General features: G+C 41.0%; 1 protein-coding gene across 3 annotated transcripts in view; it reads left to right on the top strand.

Moving 5' to 3' along the window:
* Window positions 1-27,151, top strand: part of SLC45A4 (solute carrier family 45 member 4) — an 85,654-nt gene that overhangs the window by 28,236 nt on the left and 30,267 nt on the right. For all 3 annotated transcript variants that reach the window (XM_050339344.1, XM_050339435.1, XM_050339528.1), the window contains exon 2: window positions 20,032-20,654. In XM_050339344.1, the coding sequence (XP_050195301.1) occupies window positions 20,411-20,654 (244 nt within the window). In that variant the 5' untranslated portion in view covers window positions 20,032-20,410. The remainder of the gene's footprint in view (window positions 1-20,031; window positions 20,655-27,151) is intronic.

The raw sequence follows: 27,151 nt of genomic DNA on the forward strand, positions 1-27,151 counted from the left end.
ATGTTTTTGTAACTGAAATTGAAACCAGTGTTATGCTGACCCTGCATATTTTCTATCCTCTGCTGGCTGGCCTGGACTACTTCTGCATGCAGTATAGTTCATTTATTTTGGAGACTTGAAAACAAGCCATTATCACCCTTTGGTGCCAGATAAATAAATGATCTAACTGGGGGCCGAGCCCAAAGTGCTCTTTTACAAAAGCACAACTGCATGTCACACTTATCTTCTGCATTCTGTCCTTGAATATATGATCAGTCTTTCTGGACCACATCCAGAAACCAGTGGCTTAACCCAGCAAGCGATGACTGCAGAGCAGTCAGATTTCTGTGCCACTTAATTTCCTATCATCACTTATGCTCAGCAAACAATCTTCCAGAATACACTTAATCTGTTTAACCTACAACTTGCTTATCAATCATATGGGAGTACAAATAGCAGGAACAGGAATCAGCCATTAAATAGTCTTGATGCTGGTTCTTCGCTTCCACGTAATGAGAGTTTCAGGGATTTGGTTTTTTTTTTTTTTTGGGGGTGGGGGGGGAGAAGGCACATATGCAGGGTACAAAATACTCCTCCCATATTATGAGGGGAATATCTGAGCAAGTACACTGGCCTGAGCAGTCTGGCTCTGGGTACTCCCAGAGGAGTGATTTGACAGTCTGAACTATTGCTCCCTGGAGTAGTGTGGCTGGCCAGCTAACTCCCAAGAGTTCAAAAAATAACCCAAAACAAATGTACAAACTTGCTTTGACACCAGCCCATCTAGTGCACATGTCCCATTCGCTGTCTGAAATGTATCTGGGGGAATCAGCTTGTGCTGTGGGCTTGTTCTTTTTCTTGGCTCTTGTTCTGCTTCTAACTTTGGTGTAGGGAGGGAACAGGCTTGCATTTCTCAGCACTGGAGGTATCCTGATCATTTCCATCATTGTAGCACTTCCACCTGCCTAAAAATCAAAGCATTTCCTTCAGTGGGCTTAAAAAGAGTAAATGGGCAGTTACTTATCTGTCCCCTTCATGTTCCTACATTTATTTCTGGCCTTAGGAGTTTGTTTTGCTGCTTTTGCTTTCAAATCACCTTCCCAATTTGTCATCTTCCCGTTTTGTTGGTTCAAAACTTTTCACGTGCATCTGCACAGGAGTAGATCTCTCAGTCAAGAGGAGAAATGGAACTGAATCAGACAAGGTGTGTCCTCTTCCAGATGGCTGCTCTGCAATCGTTTGTGTGACAGTTCAGGGTGCCATTTGAAAATAAGCCTTTTGACCCTATAGCATTAGTAGCTTCTAATCTTCTTTGTATGCAGATGACCTGGACACTACCACGGCCTTTCAGCTGTGTAGCAGCCCCCAGTTAAGCTGTGTATAAAAGGGTTTCAGTTCCCATACAGTGAATTTTGTCCTAACGTCTTCCACAGATGGCCATTTATCTAGTGGGTTTTGTTATCTCTTACCGGTTAGGAACAGTAGGATATACTTGTGGGCAAGTAGTAGACTTTGATGTGATGGCTTAAGATAAAGCCTCACTGCTTTGTCTCAGGGTATTCTTAGCCTGTTCATGGGTAGATCTCTGTAATATTTTGTCTGTGTAAAACCTAATGAGTCTCAGGGGTGTTCAGTATAAACTTGAATGTGTACTCCCTTGAACAGATTTCTTTGCATCATCCCACCTCTGTACAAGTCACTTCATGGAAAGATATGCTTACACAAAAAACCTCCAGTGCTCAATAACTGCAAACTACTAAACATGTACTTCCATCAGCCTACAAACTTCCAGCTCATTCCTGCAGCCCAACCTGCACAGTATTTCCCTCAGCTGCTTTTTCTTCCTCATTAACTATATTCCTAAATTAACACTTTCCAAGAGGTCAGTTCCAGTGCCGTGTTAAGGCTGGTTACTGAATAACTGGTTGTAATTAATGTGTGAATTTATCGCTGGTACAATAATGATTACATTGTTCCAGCACTTCAGCCTCTTCCAGGAGCTTCTGGTCAACAGACTCCTGTCTGGGTGGCTCTATGAGGAGCTTGTGTGTTGCTGAATATCTCACTTGCAGGATCCTGCCACGAACCTGACAAGTTGTCTTGATTGTGGATCCCAACCTCCTTCTGCCTGTTTGGAATTTAGTGGTTGATGTGTCCCTGAAAGTCTTTGCTGATTTCTGAAGTTTAGGGGCTTTCCTGGTTACAGCCACTTGATGGGAAGTGGTCAAACATCCCTACTAGAGAAAGCTTTAATTCCCCACATGGAATTACTGTGTTGATTGGAGATATATATACACACCATACCTTAAAAAAGACAATTATTTTAAGTAGCAAATACGATTTCAGCTTTACATGCAGAAATAGCTGCTGTCCAAGTGATTTGGAAACCTCACCTTAGGAAACAGGATAAGAAAGCTGCTGCAATTCTGTGCTTCAGGCATTCTCAGTTTGCTTTGTTGTGTGGAAAAAAAAAGTCTCATCTAGAGGTGTTGGTAATGATTCCCTAAACTTCAATACTGAAAATATATTGTCTAATAAGGGCAGATTCGAATGTCATTGTGTTTAAATACTTCAGCTCTGTATTTGTAACATCTCCATGCAATTTACTGTCAGTCTTGCTTCTAAACTGGTGTGGTCAGGGTGAAAGTACTGTGCAAATGAAAGCAACACTTTGTTTGTCTCCAGTAGCAGCATTCCATTCATTAATATTGCATCTACCTGTAACTTGGAAAATGAGTTGGAAGCCTGCCTGTGGCAAATATTAAATAAAAATGGGTTCTTTTTGCATCAATGACTGTCCAGCATAATTTTTAATTCTTACCTGGTGCAGTTACACCAGTGCCATTATAATGCTTCATTTTCTTGCTGGCTGTTAATGTAGGGATTAAATAACTTCCTTTCTCATTGTCTGGGTAATAGTCATATCTTTTCAAAGAATGAGAATAACAAGAACACTGGCCAATTCTTGGCTTTCACCAGAGAAATTTTTAAAATGCTGGACTAGACTGAGATCAAAGCAGGAAGCCAAGGCTGGAAACTTCTCTGCTCTATCCTATCTGATAAAGCAAGAGCCCAGAACTTTCCTTCATTAATTTGTTCGCCTCACAGGGCAAACTGGAGCTCTAAGTTGTTTGATGTGAACAGCTAAGACTAAAGCTACACAAATCTGACTTTTTGCATCTGAAAGGGCCTGGGTTTGTAGTAATGCTGTGACCCTTCCAACCTTGCAGGAAGGAATCCAGCAGGCTTACGTGGGTGATGAATACATCTCACATTGTTTCTATCTGGGCCTGTAATATAATGTTAGATCTGCGCTTCCCACTCTGCTGAGAAGGAGTTTAGGCACAGAATTAAACTGTAGATCATACAGGCAAAGCCTGAAGGTCTGGGCAGCTCTTTTGATCAGTTAGGTGCAGCGTCATACATGGCTTATTGTGGGCAGGATGTGTCCAAAGTGACAGACGAGTGTCACTGTTGGCAGTCTTGTGGGATTCGAAGCGTGGCTCCTGTGTAGAGCTGCCAGTGCTTCTGAAATCAACGTCATCTCAGCAAATGGCAGTCAGGCCTGCTCCTCCTGGTAGGAAGTGTTTAATAAAAAGCATGTGAGAAGGCACATAACATGTATGCAGTTTATTTTCTGTTCAGCAGAGAAATTTGGGGCCAGGCCAACTCAAGGTGCTACCCAGATGGCTGACTTCCCCCATGTGTGTCCTAAAGTAAACTGGAGTCTGTTTTGATTGCATTATTTTTCAGAAGAAATCTACATTTTGTACCTGGGAGACCTCTCCATGCTAATTCCAGTTCTGTGTTTTGAAGGCTGGTGACACTTCATTTGCAGAGTTTTGCTCTCCATGCCAGTAAAGGTTGAAGCCTGGATGATGCTTACTGGTACAGGACAAGTATTCTTCCATCAGGCAAAATACAGGATATAGCTGCACATTTTATATTCATCCTCTTTCTCCAGACTTCACATGTGAGTGAGCAAGGGCATACCAAGTCCTTAGGGGAAGATGGAAAAGCTTTCCTGGCCAGGACTTGTCTGAGTTATCTCTAGGCCATGTGAACTGCAGTATATGTAAGGGGGAATAATTTCACAGGCACCACATGAATTCTTTTCCTGCAGGATTTGGTCAGAGCACAGTGCAAAAAAGGCCAAGGTTGTGGGTTTGATCCCCATAGGGGCCATTCACTTACAATTTGAACTCAGTGATCCTTGTTGGTCCCTTCCAACTCAGAATATTCTGTGATTTAGTTTTTCCTGCTAAACTAGGAATTTGTTATCCCCTAACTGTCTACCCCAATTAACTTCAACTCACTGCAGCTTGATTTCAAACCAGAATGCAAGATAAGCACAGTGATGTCACATCACAGCTGTTTTAATGTGGAACTGAAATTTAAGTATCTTTTGGCTTAAAAGGAAAGGTTTAAAACAAAATAAAAGTGACCTTTCGAACTATGACTGGTTTACTATATGATCATCTGTAATTCTCCAGAGAATTTTATGGGTCAAAAGTCTGCCCATGTGTCTTGCAGAAATATTTATATAGAGGTAATGCATTAAACTTTGAAACTTGTTGCTGGAAGAATAAAAACTTAAAGCTCTTACAGGATGATAAATGCATTTCCCTTAAATGAGATAAGAGGGACACAGTGTCCTTGTGTTATCTATTAAATTTTGACTGCTATACAAAGCAACATTAAAATATTTCAAGCCTATTTAGGCTCTTAACCTAAAACATTTAAGGATTTGTTATGCTTAACTGCTGATTGCTTTAATGAAATCTTATTCCTCCCAAAAATCTGGCAGGTGATTGTTCAAATGGTAAACACATTAGTTTATTGCATAAGCTGGTCTTGTAATTGAAAAAGTAAAATGACTAAGCACAACGTTCTCAGTAAAGATGCCAAAATAAAATACAGCCCAGAAGGGCAAGCCATGCTTTTCATTAAAATAAGCTTCAATAACCATGAAATTTATCACCCTTAGGGCTTCCTCACTCTGACAAGTGATTAAAGTGTAAAATGTCAGATTCCTCTATGTACTGACCAGCAACTTGCATCAGCTTTAAGATCTTTTTTTAGTCAAATACTAGATGTACTTTCTTGTTCACAAGCTACAAGAAATTGAGTTTTCTTTCTCAGCTTCCTGTGTTACTGCTGAAGGCTCACACCTACACAGGCAGCACTTGCAAATGTCTGTGCCTTTGTGGGTCCTGGTAGGTGGGAAAGTGTGCGTGTTCTCACAAGTGAAGATGCAGGAATGGCCAGGGAGCAACCTCAGCTGGTAGAGCCATGGGAAGTTGATCCATGAGTGTGGCAAGGAAGGAGTGAACCTGCTTGTTGTCTTCCTTGTGATGGATAACAATTCTGTTACTGGTGTGGAAAATATGCTCTAATTCTGGTTACAACCTGGGCCAATCATTACCTCTCTGAAGGAGAGATCACCTTGTCCTTTCAACAGCTTTCACACTTGAAATCCTCTGTCAAGCCTTTGTTTAGGTAAGTAGAATAATCTCATGCCTTTCAGACTTCATAGTCATGTCTTCTGGCTCCTGTCCTTTTGATTATTTCCTCTCCCAGTTTTTTCTGGTTGGCTCAATTTGACGTACAGCGTGCTCTGCTCACTGAAGTGTTCAGCTTGAATGTTGTTGAGATTTGATGAGGAATTATTTGCCATGTGAGGTGCTCCTCTCATCTAAGAGAACAGCAGGACAAAAATGATAGTATCTCCTTTCAACAGGATACTGACTTGGGTTCTGCTTCTCTGCTGTAATCCACAGGTCTTCCTGAAAAATGTGTAACCCCTTCTCTAGCTGACCTGCTTTCAGGAGCAGTGTTTCCATAAATGTTTGCTGGGTTTTGGTTTTATTTCACACTATCCTTTGCAATCCTCACAGATCTCTGTTCACTAAACCTGCTCTCAGTGCATGAGCTGATAATTCTTCTGGACCAACACTAGAAAGTTCCTGAAACCCTACTTGGAAATACTGTTTTGGAGTCAGCTGCTCTTCACAGCAAAAGTTGTAGAAGCTGTTGTAATGTCCTCCAAGTCCACCTGGGCATCCTACCCACACTGGTTTCATCTAAGGTTGACAGAGCCTGAAAATAGAGATGCATGGCACACACTACAGCTTTTTAGTAAAACCTGTGAAATCCTACATGACTGCTAATTTCTTAAAACCTGCAAGTTTTTCAGAGTAGGATTTTTTTTTTCTGGAAGACTTCTTGAGAGACCAAATCAGGCAATTCTAGTTGTTCAGAATCAATTATAAAATCTGCAACTGGAACCAGAGGCCTATAGAAAGCCATCCAATATGCCAAAGTGCTTACAAAGGCTTTTAGAAATTCTATGGAAAATTGTCACCACAGCGTGACCAGGATTACTGCCAGTTACTCGAAGCCTTGATATTTTTGGTTTTCCTGCTCTTAACACTACTTTAAGCAGGTGTAGCAGCTCAAATACTTAGGACTAATTTGCATATCGTTATGTCAAGGTAGTGACTTTTTGTCTGCTTTTCAAGGACTTGGCCAAGTACGTGGTGAAGCTGAATGACAAGTCTGCTCATTTCCATGAACTGCTGCCTAAATACACCTTGCAGGCATTGAGGGAACCAGCCCAAAGCAGCAAAATAAGTCGGGGGTGAATGTTCTGTCCCTTATCAACTCCATGTGTGATGAACTGATTTAGCTGGTTCTGATGTTAGACAAAGGAATCTGTAAGTGTTAACTGCCTTCATGGGAACTGGGTTGGAAGCCAAGCCACTATCTTGTACCAGAATAAACTGATAAGAGAATGCATTCAGTTAAAAGTAGAGCAGTTCTTTAAAGAAATAGTCTGAAAACCTAAAACTCTTTGAGAAGTTGAGATTAGGTAATGTTATATGCAGTATTCATTCAACCTGACTACTTTAATTTTGCAACTTTCACTCATCCCTTTGTTGTAGAAATGACAGCTGTCCTGCTGTTTTCTCCCACAGGTGCAAGCCTGTGATTTCCTCTGCAGCACAGAAAGAAAACAACCCTTTGAAATTCATCTGGTCAAAACCACCAAACAGCTTCAGCCAGGTGTTTGTGTGTTCACATCCTACGTGGTGTGAGCTCTGCCATTAGTGATGCTCCTTGCTTGGGGTGCTGCTATGGGCAGTGGCCATCTCCTGGAAGATGAACATCAAATCAGTTCTGAAAATGGAGCAATTTAATATATTATTGCAAATAGAAGCTTGCAATAATAAGTTGTAAGTTGATTAGGAGTGACAGGTCAGGGAGCTTGAAGTGCAGCATCTGGAATATTGTAAGGTCAGGCTCAGTTTTCCAGAGCAGCAGTGAGAATTAATCCAGACTGAATGTGAGGGGGAGCAGGAGGAGGAAAAGTCAGTGATGCAACCACAAACTTTAAGCAGTTTAATAAAGGTGTGTGCATGACAGAAGATGAATGGGAGCTCTTTAACTCTCTTCACGAAGCCCACAGTAGGTGTTATTACTCAAGTGTAGAGAATGCTCCTGTCACTGTTGAAATGCATAAGCAGGTATCTTCAGTGCATTTAAGGCAGCATTCATGGATCAGCTCTTCTGTGATGTTCTGGAACAGCTCTACAGCCCTCAGATGGGAGGTCCTTTAACATCAGGTGCTTGTTAGACTGATCTTAAGACTTCTCTGAGCAAGACAATTCTGTTCCTGTTTATCCTTCAAATCAACCCCCACCAAATTTCGCTCACCAAGCTGCAGTTGATGTGTCTTTTAAAGAGGTGATACTCAGAGTCTTCATCTGTATTCACCTGACCAGTTCTGGGATCCCAGATTTAAGTGGTAGCTGTAATTTGCACAGACTACTCACATAGTCTGTGGAGTCCCTTTTGTATTCCTTCCTCTGAAGATGGCTCCCATCGACTGCATGTGTATTTTGGTGTCTCCTTAAACAACAGAGGCACAAAACCGAACTTATCTTGTCAGGTGTTCAGGTTGCTGCTTCTTTCTCTGGATTTCCCACTCAGCTTGAGATCTCAGGATCTATCCAGGGTAATAGAACGAGCAACAAAGATTGCTTGTTCTCAGAGAGAATCCCATGCCTTTCTGAGGATATTAAGTGTCTCACAGGATAACCTGCCAGCTCGGCTGTTAGGTTTCAGTATTTAATTCTGGCATTTCCCTTTTTTTGCTCTTTTCATGTGCTGCCTGCAAGTATTAAAGCAACTCTACCTGCTTAGAGAAATAGCAGTGATACTATCTGACCACAAATTCATTCTGCCTCTGAGAATGATCTGGAAAGGCACTCTAGGTGGCATGCAATTAGCCTTGCATAAAGAAACAACCACTAGATTAGCTTTGTTTTCTAAACAGTCAATCATGTTTGTATAGGCTGAACCTTTCACTGCCCTGTTCTTTATGCCAGCAGCCCTGCAATCACTTTGAATCTTACAGGTAAATTAACATTGGCTAGGACTTGTTGACTTTAAATATCATTTTTATGCAAAGAAACTCTCCCCTTCCTAGAAGAAGCCTGCCTGGTTCTGTAGAAACTATTGCAACGATATTTTGTTCTTACAGATAGTCAGGAAAAGCTGCTTTAGTATGTGTTAGATTAATTCACTGAGGATGTTTTTAGGTAATTCAAAGCTGCATTATCTGATAGTAACCTCGAACAGAAAACGCTTGTGAGAGGCTGGATGCTTTTCAAACAGCATTTGCTTGTTGTTTGGTTTCTGGCGATTTTTTTTTTTTTTTTTTTTTTGAGAGAGAGGTTAATAGTTTATAAGGGCAACAAATATTCAAGGTAGGTAAACGTACATTAACATCTCCACTGCCTTCATAGCCTGCTTGTGGTAGCCCCAGCTGGCTTGTAACATAGTTATAGTGCAGCTGAGGAAACCATCGATTCCTCTGAACCACTGTGCCCCTGGAAAATTGTCCCTGTGGGGATTTAAAGGAGTGCACGTTCTATGCTCTAGATGATGTGATGATGCTTACAGTTGCATGGATGAGATCTGCCCCCATCTCACCAGGCAGCTTTGTCCCTGAAGGATTCCTTGGGTGATACGTAGAGTTTTCCTTGGAGGATGGCAGCTGTGTATTGTGCAGGAAGAGCTGATGGATTGACAGAGCATGATTGAATTGTCTGAAAGGGACAGGACCACACCTAGATGAGATGTGTTTACTTTCATTTTCACCTGCTGAAGGTGACTGTCAGCTGCTAGAACTGTAGCGATTGCAACAGTAGGATATAAATATTTCTTCGGTGCAGAACTGCTACAGGTCTCATCCCACAGAGGTCCAGATGCCTGCTGGTAAAGTGGCATGGATGCTGGAGCTTGTGCATCCTCTAAGAGAACAGCTGACAGCCATTCCCAAATTAGGTAAAAATGCCAAATTGTGACAAGCCTTTGCCAAGAGTTTCAGTAGTTCTACAAAGTCACAAATGGGAGAGGTCTGTGTCCTCTAAATATTTTCCTGCTAGCTGGTCTTCATGTATCAAGTCCAGCTGCCAAGCACTTGTAGCCTCTTATTATTTTAGCGTACATGTCAGTAAATATCTTACCCTGCCAGTTCTAACAGGGTTACAGCTTGGCAAAACACGTTGCTAAAATAGCATTTGTTCATAATCCAAAATCAAAATATTCCCTGATCAAGCTGCTCTTAAATGTGGCCACCAGCTTTCTACAGGGCTGCTGATAAACCAGCTAAGTCTAAAGCACATTATCTGCAATAAAATTGCCAAAAATGGATGGTTTGTAAATTAGCCCAAGTGTTGTCTGTTCGTTACCTGTATTTTTGTCCCCTATAAGGTGTCACCTACTGTACTTGAAGTGCTTTAGTGGAAGTTCTTACTGTATTGTGCCTAAATGCTATGGATATGGTCTGAAATCAGTGTGTGATGCAACCCCTCTAAGCACTGATTTATCCATATTATTGACCGAACAGTATTTCTCTGATTTTTCTTAGGGTTTGCTTGTTATTGGGTTTAAGAAGAGATTCTTAATTTTGTTTATCTTACACCTTCCTTAAAATACACGGGCTGTGCATCACTGCTAGGTCAGTTCAAATGTTTATTTAAATAATTGAGGACCTAAATCAAATAGCTCTGCTTCATGGCAGTGTACATAAACACGTCTGTCACGCTGGTATTTGGGACAGCCTAAAAAACTGGAGCAGGGATCTGCTCGAGTGCTCTAAGCAATGCTTTTTATGGAGTGTGCTTTCTCAACGCGTGTTTGTAATTATTTGTACTTCTAGAGGGAGGTGTTTACCGAAGGTGCTGCACCCTGAAACTGCAGTTTCCTCTCTTAGCACCGCCTCCGCCTCGTGCTCTGCAGGTGTGGGGCAGGGGTTGAGAGGTGGCTCATTCACCACACCCTTTGACACGTGGTTTTAGGAGGAGGCGAGATTCCTTTGATGCCAGGGAGGAAGTAAGTAAGAAATAAATTTTTATCTCGAAATAATCTTTATTCCTTTCTTTCAGTACCACAGCAGCCAGCTCCATTTAATACTTCACCAGGGGATGTCGGAATATTTTGCTTGGCCCAGGCGGAGGGAAGCTCGGCGAGGCTTGGGTGGGGAAGGGAAGGGATCTCTCTCCTTTGTGCTGACAAGGACAATTTCCAGCAATCAGGACGAGCTTGTGTGGGCTCAAACTGCAGGTCAGGCTGTAAACGGTGGCTTTTACCGAGCCATCACAGTGATGAGGGACCCGTTTGATCCGCGAGTCTGCTCAAAGGAGGCAAAATGAGAACACTTAGTGCAAGATGATATAACTGGTTATATATAGTTGTTTACAAGCCCTTCGGAGAATCTGAAATGTGAGAAACCCTCTTCTACCTTGTTTTGGTTTTTCTCTGAGGGAGTAATTACTTCCTCAAACTTAGTAAAATCTGGTCAAAACCTGTCTTCTCCATCTTTGCTGGAGGGTGAACAAAATTCTAGGGATGTTTTCAAAACCTTCCTTTAACAGAGTTTTCTGAGATTGAGTGATGGTAATGCGTTTAGGGACTGGTAATTGGAGATAATTCCAACGAATTAGACTTTACAGACGTTAATGATATGCTAGAGGAAGTCAGCTTATGAAGATCTGTGCTCTGCTCTTTTTTTGGCTCGATCTATTGAATAGCTTCTGTAATTGTCTAATACATATTCTGGCAGTATTTGGGTTTCTTAAGCATTTGCAGCCTGAAGAAATCAGCCTGTGAATTTTTAGAGCAGAGAATATAATTAGTTTAAATGCCAGTACGTGAAAATAATGTGCTTTTCATTGTAGGTACAGTAACATCTGCAAGGAATGTCTAACTTTGCAAGTACAGATGAAGTAATCATCTTGACTGTCTTTATGGATGAATATTCATGCAAAACGCTGCTCTCAACCTATTACAGAAAGCATTGCTCATTCTGGAGAGTAATTTGCAAAGGTTGCTCTGGAGTGGCAGTCAGGAGAGGACAGCCCTGCTGAAGGAACTTGCAGAAAAAAAAATGCTACTGCCAACAATTTCCTGATAGGATTATTCTTGCAGCACCAGCCCCATTGGGGTTGAATATTGCCCTTCCTCCTGCAGGAAGGTGGGATTGTTGCAGTTAATCCACTTGGTAATGTATTAAGATGTTCTCTGATTGATAGCCTTAGTTTTCTTTTCCCCTGTTCTACCTCATAGGGACAGAAGGAATGAATCTTTTTAATTCTGATGGGAGATGGTGCTCTTGTTCAACGTGGTTTAAAACCTTAAGGATCCTTTAGCAGGGTATTGCAAGCTGGGCCTTACTTAGCTTGGGCCAGACTAAAGTTTGTGCCCATCTGACCAAACCAGTGGGTTTTCTTGGTGAAAGTCATTATTCAATGTCAGCCCTTAACAGCATATTTGCATACTGGGCTGAATAATCTTTGTCCCATGAGGTTTTTAGTTCTCTGTGCTTTTGTGATGACTCAGTTGTTATTTTTTTGGTTTTGCAAATACTTGGCTGTTCATGCTTGCTTTACCAGATTTTGAGGGTAGAACCTGCTAATTGGAGATCCAGCTGTCAGAAATGAGATATGTCTGTGCTGTAAAACTGCTTCTTAGTGCCTGTTTTTTTCCCCAGCATCACCGGTCCCAGCTGTTGTGTTTTCCACAAGCTCTGAAGGCTTCTCTGTTGCTGTTTATGCTCATACCCACTTAGCTGTTTGCTTGTTTAATGTACCTGGATTAAAAAACATGAGGGTAACATGAGCATCTAGGAAGTTTTTAACCATCAGTAAAACAAAAAAATATGTTTAATCAGATAATGCTACCTCTTCAGTTTAACAAAATGAAGTATTTCCTACTAAAAACAGCAGCAGTGGTGATTGAACAATGTAATCTGATCTAATATTAGTAGCAGACCGTGCCTTTGGGGAGCAGTGTAATATCCAATCCACTGAATAAAGCCTGTCTCACATTAAATTCTGAATCCCTCTTAAAAAGATGGCTTCCCAGAATTGTTTCAGTAATTTCATTAAGACCCGTGATTTCCTACCTCTTTTTCCCCAGTAATGAATGGAGAAATTGCACTGACCTCCATAACAAAAAGAATGATTCAATACCGCTGTCTTACGAAGATGTCACGAGCACCTCCATCTCCCCACCTTACCTCTTGAGCTTTCCATTCCTCCTCATGTGTCTGGGCAGGAAAAAGCCCATCGGGGGAGTTTGTCATTCCCACATTGCCATCTGTGACTGCTTTGCTTCCAGCAGGAGCCAAAATCTCACTCTTGGTCACTTCCTGAGTAAGCTGGGAGGGGGTGGAAGGAGGGTCCCAAGAAAGCCAAGGGGCTTCTAGTCAAGGCCATGTTTTATTTAAACAAGTAGGCAGGAAACCCTGTGGAAGATTTGAACATTGGCAAGGCTGGAGTTTGTAAACCTATGTATGTCAGGTTTTAATAATTTTTGGAATACCAAGGAAAGGGTACAACAAGTCTTCAGTAACCCTTTCGAAATTAAGAGGTTCACACCCTTGCTTTTTAGGTTTTGGATTGTGGTTTGGATATTTATTTGCTGGGGGAGTTGAGGATATCAGATGTTCAGCCTTAATAGTAGGAAAGCTACCAACATCATCTGCTTCTCCTAGATGAATGTGTATTTCAAACATTGTGTCCTGGCTTAAACAGCAAGGCAGGGGTGGTAAAAGACAACAACTGACTTACAGTATGTGAAATAAGTGCTGAGGGCAGGCAAAAGTTTCTGTTGGAAGAAGTGGAAAAAATGCAGTTTCTCCGTGTGAGGTGGATTGCTCCATATCATTTTAATTCACAACGTGCTGCAGAATGACTTACCCCTGCCCAGACCTTGCTTCGGTGGCCTAAATTGTGTGGTATCCTCGAAAGTAGGTCATGTTGCAAAAGCACTGTGCTGCTTCCAGTGGCTTTTTTCTTTTTATGTCTTTTTTTTTTTTTTTTTAAATCTCAGGTTTCAAGATGAACTTGCTAAAAATCTCATCTAAGCCTGCAGTCGGTGTCAGTCGTAGGGTTGTTGAGGCATGGTGTCCTTGTACAACAAGCTGGTTTGTGCTGTTGTGTTTCAATGCCTTTGATTACCTGAATGTTGAATTAGATGTTGGGACATGTCAAATGTGGTTCTTTATTTCACCCAGTTAACCTTAACCCTTCTGCTTTGGCAGGCTTTTAGTGATTCACAACAGGCCAGGCCAGTTTAATGTGAGACTGGTTTAAAATGAGAGGTTGACTTTCAGGATCTGCAGTAACATTGCTCACATATGTAAGTGTCAAGTAATACGTGGTATAACTGATTTTTTAAAAATTACTCCTCAACAAGTGTGGCCTTCTCCCCTTGATAGGGTTAATACAGTTGTGTTTTTAGAAAGCAGTAGCTAAAAACCTTTCTATGTTTGCATTCGACTGTGTCAGAAGCCTTAGTGGGAATTTAAATAACTACCTGCCTTAAATTGCTGCCTTTTGAACCAAAGGCCTCATGGCTCACCTGTGTGATGGTGCTTCAACAAAGTCACAGGGTTTCAGTCTACACCTTTATGAGGGAACAACTCAATCAGATTGCAGAAGGATTCAGCCCTTCCGCTGAACTCCAAATAACTCTGTTGAGCACATTTGTCCAGCTGGGCCAAAAACTCCAGGCATGTTTTCTAGACACTCTTCTTCCTACCGCAGTGACTGAACACTTGAGTACTGACATGGGCCAGAAAAACTTCCCTTGTGGCCAGTTCTGTTACTATAAACAGCTGCTAATAATTAGCAACAGAGCCGCAAAACAACTGGGCAGAAAATAGCTGCCTCTTGGCCGAGTCAGTGGTGCTCTGCCTTGCATCTGGTGAGTACAAGGAGGCAGAGTACATGGAGAGCTCTCCCAGCATGCCCCCAGGATCCTTCTGCTTTCTGAACAGGTCTTGATCTGGGCAGATGAGTTTTTGACCTTGTAGCCACAGGGATGCACCGACAACTTCTTTGCGAGCTGCCGTTTCTTGCTGGCTTTGGGTGTTGCTGCCCAAAGTGGCACTTTTAGCTGCCCCTGTTCCTCCCTGTTGTGGTGGGATGGATCCGTGTGGCCCTGCAATCAGGTAAAACCAACCTGGCTTTAAAAAGGATTTCTTTTGGCTTCTTGGATGTGTTTCTGTCAGTTTAGTTTTCGGCCCCAGTCAGTTACAGTGCGTGGTTGGCCGCTGAGCCGCTCGTGTGGCACGGAGGAAACAGTGGGAGTAAGGAACCAGGGGCAGAGGAAAGGAACAGCTGCTGCTCTTAGAGGAAGTACTTGTTTATACCAGCTTAAAGTGATGGAGAAACCTGGAGTGTCAGCAGTATGATAAGCTACTAATGCATTTTCTGTGATATTTCTGTACAAAATCAGTTGCATCAGCTGCTTCCAGAGTAATTTTTGACATATTTTGAGAATTGACAAGTTTTTGTGAGGTGGTGTTGTGGCCACGCTTGCAGAGGGGTGAAGGTCAGCCTTGCCTTTAAGAGCTGCTCTTTCACAGCAGCATTCGCTTTGTCTGTTGGTGTGGTGGAGCACAGAGCATCTGAACTCAAAACATTAGCAATTATCCTTGGCCAGGTGCCATCTTACTCTGGAAGAGGCACAAGCCCAAACGACGCATCGTTTCGCAAGCCAGTCAGATGCTGAAGCAGAACTCACTGTCCACTTGGAGTTGAGTCGTGGAAGGAATAATAAGTGATGTTTGTCTGCAACGTGGGGGTAGAAGTGTTCAGCCAAACATTTATTTAGCCTGAGGAAAAGCCAGGTAAACCCAGAATGCCTTTCTTTCCAATGCTAATATTAAAGCTGAACTTAAATCAGCCTAGATAACTTCTCAAGATACGGCCAGATTACTTGAAAAGCTGGAGCATAAAGCAACTTGGCAGAAAAGTATCTGGCAACTAAATGGAATGACTGGGCACTTAGGGGCTTGCTGGCCTGACATGATTCACAGGTGAAATAGTGTGGTTACTAGAATGGATGTCTGTGGGATGCACTCATTGAATAATTAGAGGAAGGTAAGGTGTAAGGCTCTGTGAGGAACAGAAATCTTGTCTTATTTAGCAGCTTCTGGATTCTTACACATTTTTATCAAACATTCAAATATTTCGTGAGTTAGAAGTACTTACTTGGTTTTTTTGTTGTTTATGTTTTTTTTGATGTGTTGAGCAGAATGGATCACTGACAGGTCCTAATGTGACAATAACAACTGTGACCAACACCATTAAAGCTACTAAATTCTGTAAGAATTGGTTCTTAGCTATTTTCCATTATGAAGTCAGTGGTAAACAATGAAGAGACATTGTATGCAGTGATGACTCAAGGTGTCTCTTCATCCTTCCTTTCAGCATCAAGAAGGTGGAATTCATTTAAACACTAGAATCTTGGAGTTAGACCATTTCCTACATCATTAGAAAATAATCCCTGTGAGCAAAACTGAATGCAGTTCTTTGTGATTTGAGAGAACTTCGGTCAGAATGTATTCTCCCATGTAAAATATCATGATAATGTCAGAGGCAGATCTTGAAGACAGAAGATGACTAAATAAATGATTGGAAGCTAATGCAATAAACTTTAAAGACCAGGATGAAAGAATGGGTAGTTTGCTTCAGCTCAACCTCTCCTTTTTCTCTGAGATAGTCAATAGTGTTTGAACAGAATTGTCTCAGTCCTTTGTGGTTTGCTCATTCCAGTTTTTCTTGGGCTCAGCTTATTTTCCCTGCAGTGCCTTGGGGTTTTATAGCTGGTGCACACCTAGCCTTTTGAGATTATTTCTCACACCAGTAAATACCTTAAGGATTGCCTAATGGCTTCAGAGGAAGAAAACCCTCTAAAAGATTTGAAATTGTCTTGTTGTCTTCAGTTGGACCCATTTAACTCTATCTACTTGCCAAGCTTTATTACTGCTCAAGAAAATACGTGTGTGATTTTTACCTGAGACTTGCTGTGTACTCCCCAGCTCAGGGTCACATTCTTTGGCACTGGTTCAGGGAATCTGGTTGCTTGTCAAACAGTGCATTCCTCTTCCTTGTTAGCAAGAGAGATCTGGAAACATGCATTAAAAATAGTTCAGTCTTAAAGATTTGGGCAGGATCACTGTTAACCTCTCCTTTTTTTTGGTATAGATGGGTGTGCTGCCTGTCTGCTGACCTGCAGGTGATGGTATCACAAGTGCAGCAGCGCTGCTTGTCAACCCCAAGTCCTGAACTTACACAGCGAAGTGTGATAGAAGTCATTTGCCTGAGGCATCTTGTTGTATAATTGTCTGGCATGAGCTTTTTGCATCTTTCGTAGTGTTCACTGGGGAAAAGAAAACCACTGAATTTTGTGGGCCACAAATATGAACCTCTATAACAGTTCCTCTTTGGAAAACCCTAAAGAAAGGCAGTAATTTTCCTCTGGTTCTTTGATGGTTCACACGTTTCTTTCTGTGAGCACACCCTGTTTGAAGAACAGAATTACTGTGGTACAGATTTGTGGAGCCTGTAACATGTTTTGTGCTCCACTTAGTCATGACTTAGGCCTCAGTGGAAGATAGATAGTAAAAGTGGAACAGATAAGATTGGAAGCAATTTGATCAGCTTTCTAAAATTTTGCTTACAGATTAGTTTTCAGGGTGTATTACTTGCTTGTTTTGTTGAAATATTAACTATTGTTTTATAGGTTTTGTCATTGCCTCAGTGTGGCCAAAGGTCAAAGTAAAACACATGCAATTAAGTTGAAGAAGAGCCAGTGCGATCAGTCCCCTCCTTTCATAAACACCTGGCAAGATCAGGAATATTTCTATATCTGAACTTCTCTTCACACCAACCTCTGTACAATGCCCAACATGAACCTCTTCCCATGGCTGAAATTCTTCATTCTACTGCCTTATTTGTTGTTGATCATGAAAATGCCCTTCAAAACCAACCATGAAAAAACAGTTTGTGCTGGATGCAGATATAGGAGAATCCCTCTTTGGTATTTTAATCCAGCTCCTCTTCTGATACCATTTACTTTGGAGTTCTTTGCTGCATAAAAGCCTCTGTAATATTTACTTCCATCAGGTAAATGACTTTGTCCTGGATAAGAAAGAATGCCACTGTTCAAACTTGCCAAATTCAAAATGAACTTGGAAAAAGCAGTGGCAGAATCTGGATCAGTCTAAAATGACTATGAACACAACTGAGCAGGGCTTAGGAAAGAACTGAAGACCTTTCTGAGAGGCTCTTGTTATTCTCTGGCTCTTGTATTAGACGTGAACTTGGAGTCAGATGAAAGTGCTGCAGGAAGTCTAGCGCTGTGCTTACCACAAAATTGACATAATGGAACAGTAATTCTCTGTTCTTTTAGATAAAACCTGTCCATTGTGCCTCTTACTGCTGCACTTGAACACTGTAACTGCTTTTTCTGGCTTGTTTAAAATATGCTGTTCTTATCTGTGTCAATAACAGCTTCAAAGTCCACCTCCATCCACCATCCATTATTGCTGGCTCCCAAATTATCTGATCGCTCCCCATCATCTTCCACTTCAGAAATAACTTTTTCAGTCATCCCTTAAGAGCCTCTCTCAAATGGGCAGGTATCTTTTGTCCTGCCTCTTTATCCTTTCCAGGGACAAATGCTCCCAGCGTGGTGTCATCCTTCCTGGGCGTGCAGGCTGCCCCAGTGCATCGCAGAACATTCCAGTGTGATGGATCCTCTGTGCCTTGTCCTGCTGCCCTGTCACTGTACATGGAATGAGGTGTTCATGGAAAGGGAATGAAATCCTTCATAGGCAGTGACAGGAGGGGAAATTAGACGTGAGAGAACACTGGAGACTTTAAAGCCATCTCGTACAGGAGTGTATTCCATGACCCTTAGTCTGTAATACAACACACGTGTTCTGAGTGATTTTGAAACAGTAAGAGCTAATATGTGTACCTTCAAATTCTACTGAATGTCATTTTGCCTGGGTCTGCCAGCAATTAAACATTTTCTGACTAGTCTATAATTAAAATAATTGCTCCTACTCTGGAACATGTATTTTGTAGGCTTTGCTCACTCACAACTTGTGTTATGTGAAGTGGATGTGCTTTTGAATACACAGAGTACTTCATATCTATGATAAACTAGTTGCATCTTCCGTTAATTCTGAGTGGGTGGAGAAATGCTTTCTTGAGTCCTTTTTGTTGTGAGTTATTTAAATGCTTACAGATTAAAACCTCGAACTCAAAACTTGGTTTATACTACTTGCTCAGTAAGTTATTTTAACTTTCTCATGTGATTTAAAGGTTTGTCCAGCTCAAATGAAAACTTCAATATTAGTTTGTTGTTGAGGTGATCAAATATAGGAATTCCGGTAACCTTGGGGAGCCTGGAAGATGAAAAAACCTGTACCAAAAATGATGATTTTGAAAGGAAGAACAAAATAAATGCAATAAACAGGGTGTCAGCAGGAAGGAGTGCTCAAGATGACGTTCCTGTGATGCACTTGCAGTACAACAGTGTCTCAGGTCACACTGTAACAGAGCTGCTGTTGTGATGTGCTTTAAATACCAAGCATGTCAGCTGTGTCCTAAGGCTCATTTTTAGGCTCACCACTTAATGATCTGGTGTGTGCTCAAGCCCACAAAGAGTTTTTGTTGCCACAGCTGGAGGGACAGGGAATTGCAGTGTGGGGATTTCTTAGGCCAGCTCTGTTCCCACAGCCCCACATCTCGTGGTGCCGTTTCCCTGAGGGGTTTTGTCCCAGGATACAAGTTCAGTCACACTGTGTGCATAGATGTAAATATGCTTCCCTCTAGTACAAACATCATGTAATCTGACTTCTGATAAGGTGCTTTGTTTTTTTCTCCTAAGTGCTTGAACTCTTTTTGATTGACGTGACACAGTGTATAAATCTGCCAAGGTTTTGTCTACGGCACAAAGGAGTGGAAAATACAGGAGACACTTGTCTTACCTGGTTAGAATATATTTGAATAATTCTAATGTATGATGGGAGATACTGCACCCTTCTGCTTTCACAAATTTCAGCAGCCTCACAGGGTGTGGGAGTAAGATGCTCTGGTCTTGTGTGCAGAAAGATGAATTCATATGCTGTGTATATCTTCATTAGAAGTTGAAATATTTAAATATCAGTCCTTAGTTATATTCATCATGGCTTGTTTTGCTCATGTTTGCTTGAGGAATATCTTCAGTATAAGGTGGCGTGATGGCTACTGCAAAGTAATTGGCAACTTGCAAAAGCCTAAATGGAGATGTCTGTGTGACCATGGCAATTGATGAATCATCTTCCTGGCATAGTGCTGGAATATCCTATGCTGTTTCTGAAATGGAAGCTGCTTTAAATTTCCCAGAACTTGTCTTGTGCTCCGTGTTCTGAGGATCTCAGACAAATACCCTGATATTCTCCTGTGGCTTTTGTGTGGGACCACAAACCGGAGGAACTTGAGTACAGTAAAGCATCATTTAAATACGAGGCGTAACTGCATTTCAATGGAAAGTGCAGAGGTAGGAGGGAACGTGGGATAAAAGACCCTATGCTAGGCGAGGACAATGGAAAGCAGGAAATGGGGTATATGGTTAAGGGGGGACACGACAATATCCTGAAAAATGCTATTGAAATTTTTAAATGCTTGCTTTTTGTTGCAGATTAATCAGCCACTCGATGGGGATTAACAGTGGAGCACCTCTTTGTGTCGCCTTTCCACCTCTCTGTAGCACGAATAACAACTTCAGCACTTCTTCAATAATAATTATGAAACTGGTATTAACTGAATGGCAATTATGGATTTTTAACTCTAACTCACAGTAAACCAGCAAGCCATATGTTGAAATTCCTACCAAATAGCTTTTCGTTCTTGATGTCTCGTATCTATACAAGAAGTTGCAAGATACCTGTTTGTACAAGAGGAATATAAGCATTACTTGCCTGAGGAACAGAAGCTGAAAAGAGAAGACACCCTAACTTGTTCGTGGAGTTATGGTAGTATTATTTATATAGATATAACAAATATATATATATATTTTTATGGTAATGAAAATGGCTCCTCAGAATGCTGACTCGGAATCTATGCAAGTTCAAGACCTACCTGTGGCTCAGCTTCAGAAACCAGAGAGCAAGGAGAATGAAAGCAGGGAGGAGACCATCAGCGAAGGCTCCATCGACCGGATACCGATCCGCCTGTGGGTGATGCACGGGGCAGTAATGTTTGGCAGGGAGTTTTGTTATGCCATGGAGACAGCTTTGGTAACACCTGTGTTGTTACAAATTGGTAAGTAAGCCTCCTTTCTGTCACTCGAAGCTTTCTGTGTTTTTTTGCACTGGTTGAAGCTGGAGGAAGAGAGGAGTGGTGTCTGCCAGCTCCAAGTACACCAGGTAAAAAGGTTTTGATTTTTTTTTTTTTCATTATTGTCTCTGCCACAGTTTCAGCTGTGTGAACATGTTTAGGTGGGAAGGATTTCTATAGGCATTCATCTTCTGTCTAATGTTGCTTCCCTCTGTAGAAAATGTAACCTGATTTTAATCTGTAATTCTTTGCTATAAGGTAAGTGTCCTAGAAACTAGGAATAATATTGGGCTATAAAGGATTGCAGTGAAGCTTTTTTTTAATTTATGGAAAAATGCTTTAGGTGACAGTACCTTAGAATAAACAGTTGGATAAATTTGTTTTTCCAGGTGCTAGTCAAATATTGCATTTATTTCAAACCACTAGTGAGTCTTGTTTTCTGTGATTAATCTGTCTAGTTTATAACACATGACTACATATGAATAAAGCATGACACCAATAGCCTTAGATGATAATGGGGGGGGGTGATGAGGTTTAGAATAGGGTAGCCAGTTTAAACTTTGTGGTGAGTCCTGTCATTAGCTTTCCAGTAAACAATTGACAGTGTTAACAGTATCTGGTATTACCTTTATCAAATCCAGAAACTCATGTTCTCAATCAGACATCATAAAGTATTACTTGACACTGAATGGAAATACCAGGCTGAGCGTGGTTCCATGAGGGAATAAATCAACTGTGTGTGTGTACTGTATAATTGTAGATATAATATTTGTATATTATATGTTTGCTTTGGCTTATCTGTGCAGTTGTGCCTTACAGCTTGCTCAGCTGTGGCCAAACAGAAGCACTCAACCAACTGGAAAATAATGTTCAGTGAATGCTATTTGCAACATCATTAAAAAATTTCGAGAGTGGCACTTTGAATGAAACACCTGTATTTTTATATTTGATATAAGGGCATTATAGTTTCAGCTTGTGAACAAATCCTTTCATACATCTTCCTGCAGTTAAAAATGTATTTTCATATGAAATTGCTATTTGGTTTATTTTGAATCAACAGAGAAGTGAATAATGAGTGCAGTTAGTGCCATGGGAGGTGCTGATGAGTTACGTCTCCATGTTTTCCTGGAAATTTTCCTTTTCAGAGCTCATCATGGATCTATTGGTGACATAGTTAAAATAGACTATAAAAAGCTCCAAATTGTTTTTCTGATCAACGTGATTTTGCTAAATAAAACACGAGCAACTTCATCTAGGAATTGTTTGTAATGTCCATAACTTGTTTTGAAGTTTTGTGTTTTGGGTAAGTTGAGATTTAGAGACTTAAATCACTTGTACTGGCAGTATTGGTTCTGCCACTGTCTACTTTAAACTCAAACTTGCAGCCTGCTCTGCATGGAGATGATCCCGAGGTTTTTAAGTGTCCTGTCCTTTTTTTGTTGGCTTTGTTTGTGCTGGATGATTAAATGCACGACTGGCTAAGCTGACTTTACCTTACCATAGGGTAAGGTCAGGCAGTATAAATAAACCATCCTCCTGATTACTGAGCACTCTACCAGTTTACATTTCTTTTGTGAGCTTTTCTAGCTGTTTCCTCCAGATAATTGAGAAATATCTCTTCCCTTCCTTCCCTAACCCCAGTGATCAAAATAACGTTGGGATCTGGGGGAAGGGAAGGAGAGAGATCTCACTTCCAAAAAAGCTGGAAATCGGCAGAGTGATGCCAAAGGCTGTGGGGATGCAGATGATGTTCCCTGCCACAGAGATAAGAAATGGAGGAGGCAGTCCCAAATGTTAGTGCTTTGGGAACTAATTGAAATCTCTCGTGCTCGGCTCATGTTCCCTCAGCAGGGGAATAACCAGTGTTGGATTCACTGAAGGGTTAAAGTTATTCACGGGTGACTTATCTGGCCTGTTCGGTAATTACCTCTTACATGGGTCTGTTTACCTTTATCAACCTCAACATCTGTCTGCCTCAGCACGAGCTATATTTATTCCTCACTGGAGGGGGTTGCAATATAACCATCGAACTGCTGTAATATTCCCTTTGCATCTTGTTCTGGTAAAAGCAACGTTCAGTTTCTGTGAGATTAAATTGGCTCAAGCAACTCTATTTGACTAGTGGCACCTGGGGAAGTGTGGTGACTCAACCAACATTATTTATAATAAATTGAAGAACAAGAAGCCTTTTGGGTATCCAAAAAAAAGAAAAAAAACCCAAACACCTCACAGAGTGTGCTGAATATTAACAATTAAACTTTACAGTGTGTTCTGTACCTCAGAGAAAACTTTGGTCACTGGAATCATCTGAGATTCTTATCAGATGCCACCATGAAAACCTCGGGCACCTTAGTCTGGTGTTACACGCTCTGCTTGCAGCTATTTGACTTTTCCTTGCAGTTCATGGAGCCTGGATCAGAGGGGTAGGTGTGACTTGGCAGATGAACAAGGAAATTTCATCAGCTGAAGGAGATATGGTCCTTTGGATGGTCCCTTTCCAATTCAATGGTGGTTGAATTCTCACTGTGTTTAAATTTCCTGAAGTTCCCAAATCTTAACAAAAGAACTAAAGGCACCACTGAAAAGCTGCTTGAATCAATGGATACTGTGAACTGGAAAGGTCCTCAAGTGCCTGAGTTGCTGTACTCCTACCAAAGCAAGTTCTGATTTCTGACTTTAATCATTGTCATTATTGCTGTGTTTAGGTCAGAAATTAAGCCACACACCTATAACAGCCTCGTAGTCATAACTGGGCTTTAGTAGCTTAGCAACAAGAACAAGCCAAATATATATTTCGTGTTGTTTTTAATTTTAACTTGCTCATTGGTTTCTTAGTGCCTGCATCTTAAGAATTCAAAATGAAGCAGCAAACTTGTTGGGAAGAATTCAGAGGATGTAAAAATATGCCAAATATGGAAAGTGGCAGCCTGAGTCCAGATGAAATTATGTTAGTTGACACTTCCAGAAGTTATAATCTCTCAAAATCTTCATTAACCTTTCTGAGACTTGTTCAGTGAGTTTGTCCCAGCCAGCATTAAAACTTTACCAGAAAATAAACCTTCAGCACTCGAGGTTTATTTGTGCACCAGCCCAAGGGTTTTGAGGAATTGATTCCATGTTACCCTTGGATCTACTCAGTGCATTAACCCTGCCGTTTGCTCCCCTGCACATGAGCTACTACAAATGCCATAGGAGCAGGATGAGGCCTTTGTCTTCTGAAACATCTGGTACTTAGTGCTGCTTATCTGTGAGAGGGAATTAAAATCTCTGCTATTGTTTATAAATGACAGCGTATTTTCTTCCATCACTGAACTTGGCTTCTAAGGATTAAATGTCTAAAACTACTTCCAGTTCATAAGTTCATGGAAGATTTGGATAAATGATAAAATTATTTTGCAAGGGATTTTGCTCAAATAAAAACAAAAGGAGGGGAAACTGATGACTGGTGTGGTGTAAACTTGGAGAAACTGTTACCTTTTTGAAGAAACTTGTTCAGTGAAATCACAGTACATGGTTTCTGTTCATAACACTTTCAACCATTAATAAATAATTTGGTAATTTCATATTACTTCCATTGTAATTCAAACCAAATGTGGGTTGTAATGCAAGCAGTAAATCCTCTTAGTTCTTCTGAAAGGTGGGATTCATGTGCCTGTTTCATTGGGAGTGTGGAAGAAAAAAATCTGTATGTTGTTACTCGGGGTGGCTGCTGCATTCAGCTTGAAAACCTCACTGTCTGACTAATGAGTAGGGGTGGCTGTAAACATGAAGTTTCACGTTTTGTATTTAATATGATAGAAGCTTTGTCAAGCCTTTACTGTTGCTTCAAAGGCTCTTTCAATGCTATTGAGTGTTTTATGAATAGTTAATAGGCACAGAAGTGACTGTCAGCACCAGAGCTGTTCCTCATTCCCCTGCATAAATTAAATATATTACACCAGTGCTTTTAAAAAGAAACCATGTACATTTACATTGTTTCACGAGGAAACATAAGGTAAATCAGTTTACATGTGCTGCTTACCTTTATAGTGTCACTTAAATTTAGGGATGTTTCCCTGGTGCAGGAATAGCTGTGGGTTTTCTACATTTCATATCTGGGTGCCTACATGTGATGGCATTACTGTGTTTTGCTGTGAGAGTTAATGGGTTCCTGTAGTGAACGTAGGCCAGTCTAGCATTAAATATTGAAGCTGGTCATTTTAAGCTTAACCCTGAGCATGGTGTTGTTTTTAGGCAGTAACACTAAGGAATAGCATTTCTGCAGACTGTGTATTTCAGTGCTAATTAATAGATTTTACTAAGCAGAAAGGCTGAGCTAAGCAGAGCAAAATAACATAGATTATTTTTGTTTGGAAAAGAAATAATTTCTCTCTATTAGATCCTTTCAAATCAGCAAGATGCTGTAGTTGCTCCTGTCTCATATGTGTAGGAAAGCTGTTCAGGGATTTGGGCTGTTATTTTACAGCTAAAGCATTTAGATATAATATCTCAGAAAAAAAAATAATTATCTAACATTCAAAGTTCACCCAGCCTGAAGCTTAGCAAACCATGCTTAAAGGGTCTTGAAAATCTAGTTCATGTGAAATTGCCAGTATGGAAAAAGTGTGTTAAGCAATAATTCAAAGTGCTGATTCTGAGAAATCTCTGTGGTAGCTGAGAACTCATTATGCTGAAGAGGTTCAATATTACAGAGTGAACTCTTTTAGTGTGAAGTGGTGACTGTCCCCATTGAAATTTAGTGTTGATACCTGCCTGAGAAGAATGGGTGTGGGTAGAGGGGAGATTATGGAGATGTATTTAGAAACCAAGCATGAAACGTTAGGGATAAATCAGCTCCTAGGTCTGTTTCTTCAAAGGAATTAAGGTATCAACTGCTGACTAAATTCAGTGTGGAAGGGGGATAGTCTTCCTAAGGCTAAGCCTGAGATCAAAGGAAATCTGAAATCCTTAACGATCTGGTGGGGCAGACGGGAACAAAGGCATTGGATGGGCTGTTAGAGGCTGCCTATAATTCAAGTGTAAAAGGGCTGAGTGGCTGGAAAACCTCTCGTAGGTGGAGGAAGCTGTTCAACACAAAGCAGCACTGACCCTATTTCAGCTCAGCTCAAGTAGTCCAGTTTGTTCCTCATCCCTGCCAGAGGTTACATTGAGGTTATATGTATTTATAACTGTCTTTCTACAAAGCTGCATCTTGCATTTCAGCTGTGGCTTCCCTTACCTTGTCTTACCAGGAAAAAACTGAGTTGCTGTAACCTGCTCTTTGACTCCCAGAGTTAAATTCCTGTTCAATCCAGCTGTATCTGGGCTGCATTTGATGCCAAGAGTGAATTGCAGGGTCTGAAATCCTCCTGGGAAGAATAAGTGGTTTGAGAGCTGACCAGTCCCAAGAGGGGACTGTAACACGACTCACCTAAGGATTGAACATACAGTGGATCCAGAAAACCTGGAATAATCAGCAGTTAAATACATTTGTCAGCCTTGCTAGCTTTGGAGTTAGTCTGTAAGATGTCCAGTTTGTATTCAGATCTCATGTGGTGGAATGTATAAGACTGCAAATACTGTGCCTGAGGCACATGTAAATTGCTCTGTAAAACCTCCTCACCCATCATTTTTTACTTACTGACTAATTTTATGCCCACCACGGAGTTGTGTAAGACTAATTTTACTGTTCTCTTTGGTTTTTTACCAACAAGCACGTCAGGCTTTCATATCATGTATCACTCCTACTATAAAGTATGTTTTGACCTCGAAGCATAGCAGCACAGATTTTGAACACAGATAGCCCTCAGTGGAAGGTTTGGTTAAAGATCTATTTAAAGCACCTGTAAAAGAAAGGTGCTGTGGAATTATTCAGATTTTTAATCCTGAGGGCAGTTGGGAGCATGTGCTTTCTTTTCATTATCAAGGCAAACACCACGTGGTCTGGCAGTTGTGCAATAGCTGTTACTGGCAGCTTTTTTTTATATATATAATGTTCTGTTTTTCTTTAAGTAACGCTGAATTTGGCCTTCAGAGGCACCCCTGATAACACTCAGCAGGTTTTCAGCTGGGCTAAGGTAAGGATTTGGGCTGGCCATAGGGTCATACAGGCTGTAGGACTTAGGATGAAAAGCCTTTCTAGGAGAGGGAAGTTGAGTGCAAACGACTTCAGAGGCTTCTCCCAGAGCATGAAATATTACTTAGCATATTGAATGAAATATTACTTAGGTAACTTTTTTGTTCCTTTTTTTTTTTTTTTTTTTGGCTGATTAAGGTCTGCTGGAAAAGCTACTTCTAAAAGCTACTTCATACTTGCTACGGTGCTGGTTTTTCCCCATCCAGATCTTTAACAAAACTCCTTAATCTTTTAATTGTGTACTGTGGGAATCTTAATGCCTTTTTTTTTTTTTTCCTAGCATAGAGTGTTCACAGTGAAAACTGTGTGAGCATTTCTTTGAATCCTCAGAAGTTCTCCTTTAAAGGAACAAGTGACCAATATATGA

This window comes from Myiozetetes cayanensis, unplaced genomic scaffold, assembly GCF_022539395.1.
Source record: "Myiozetetes cayanensis isolate MyiCay16 unplaced genomic scaffold, myiCay2020 scf1, whole genome shotgun sequence".
Lineage (NCBI taxonomy): Eukaryota > Metazoa > Chordata > Aves > Passeriformes > Tyrannidae > Myiozetetes > Myiozetetes cayanensis.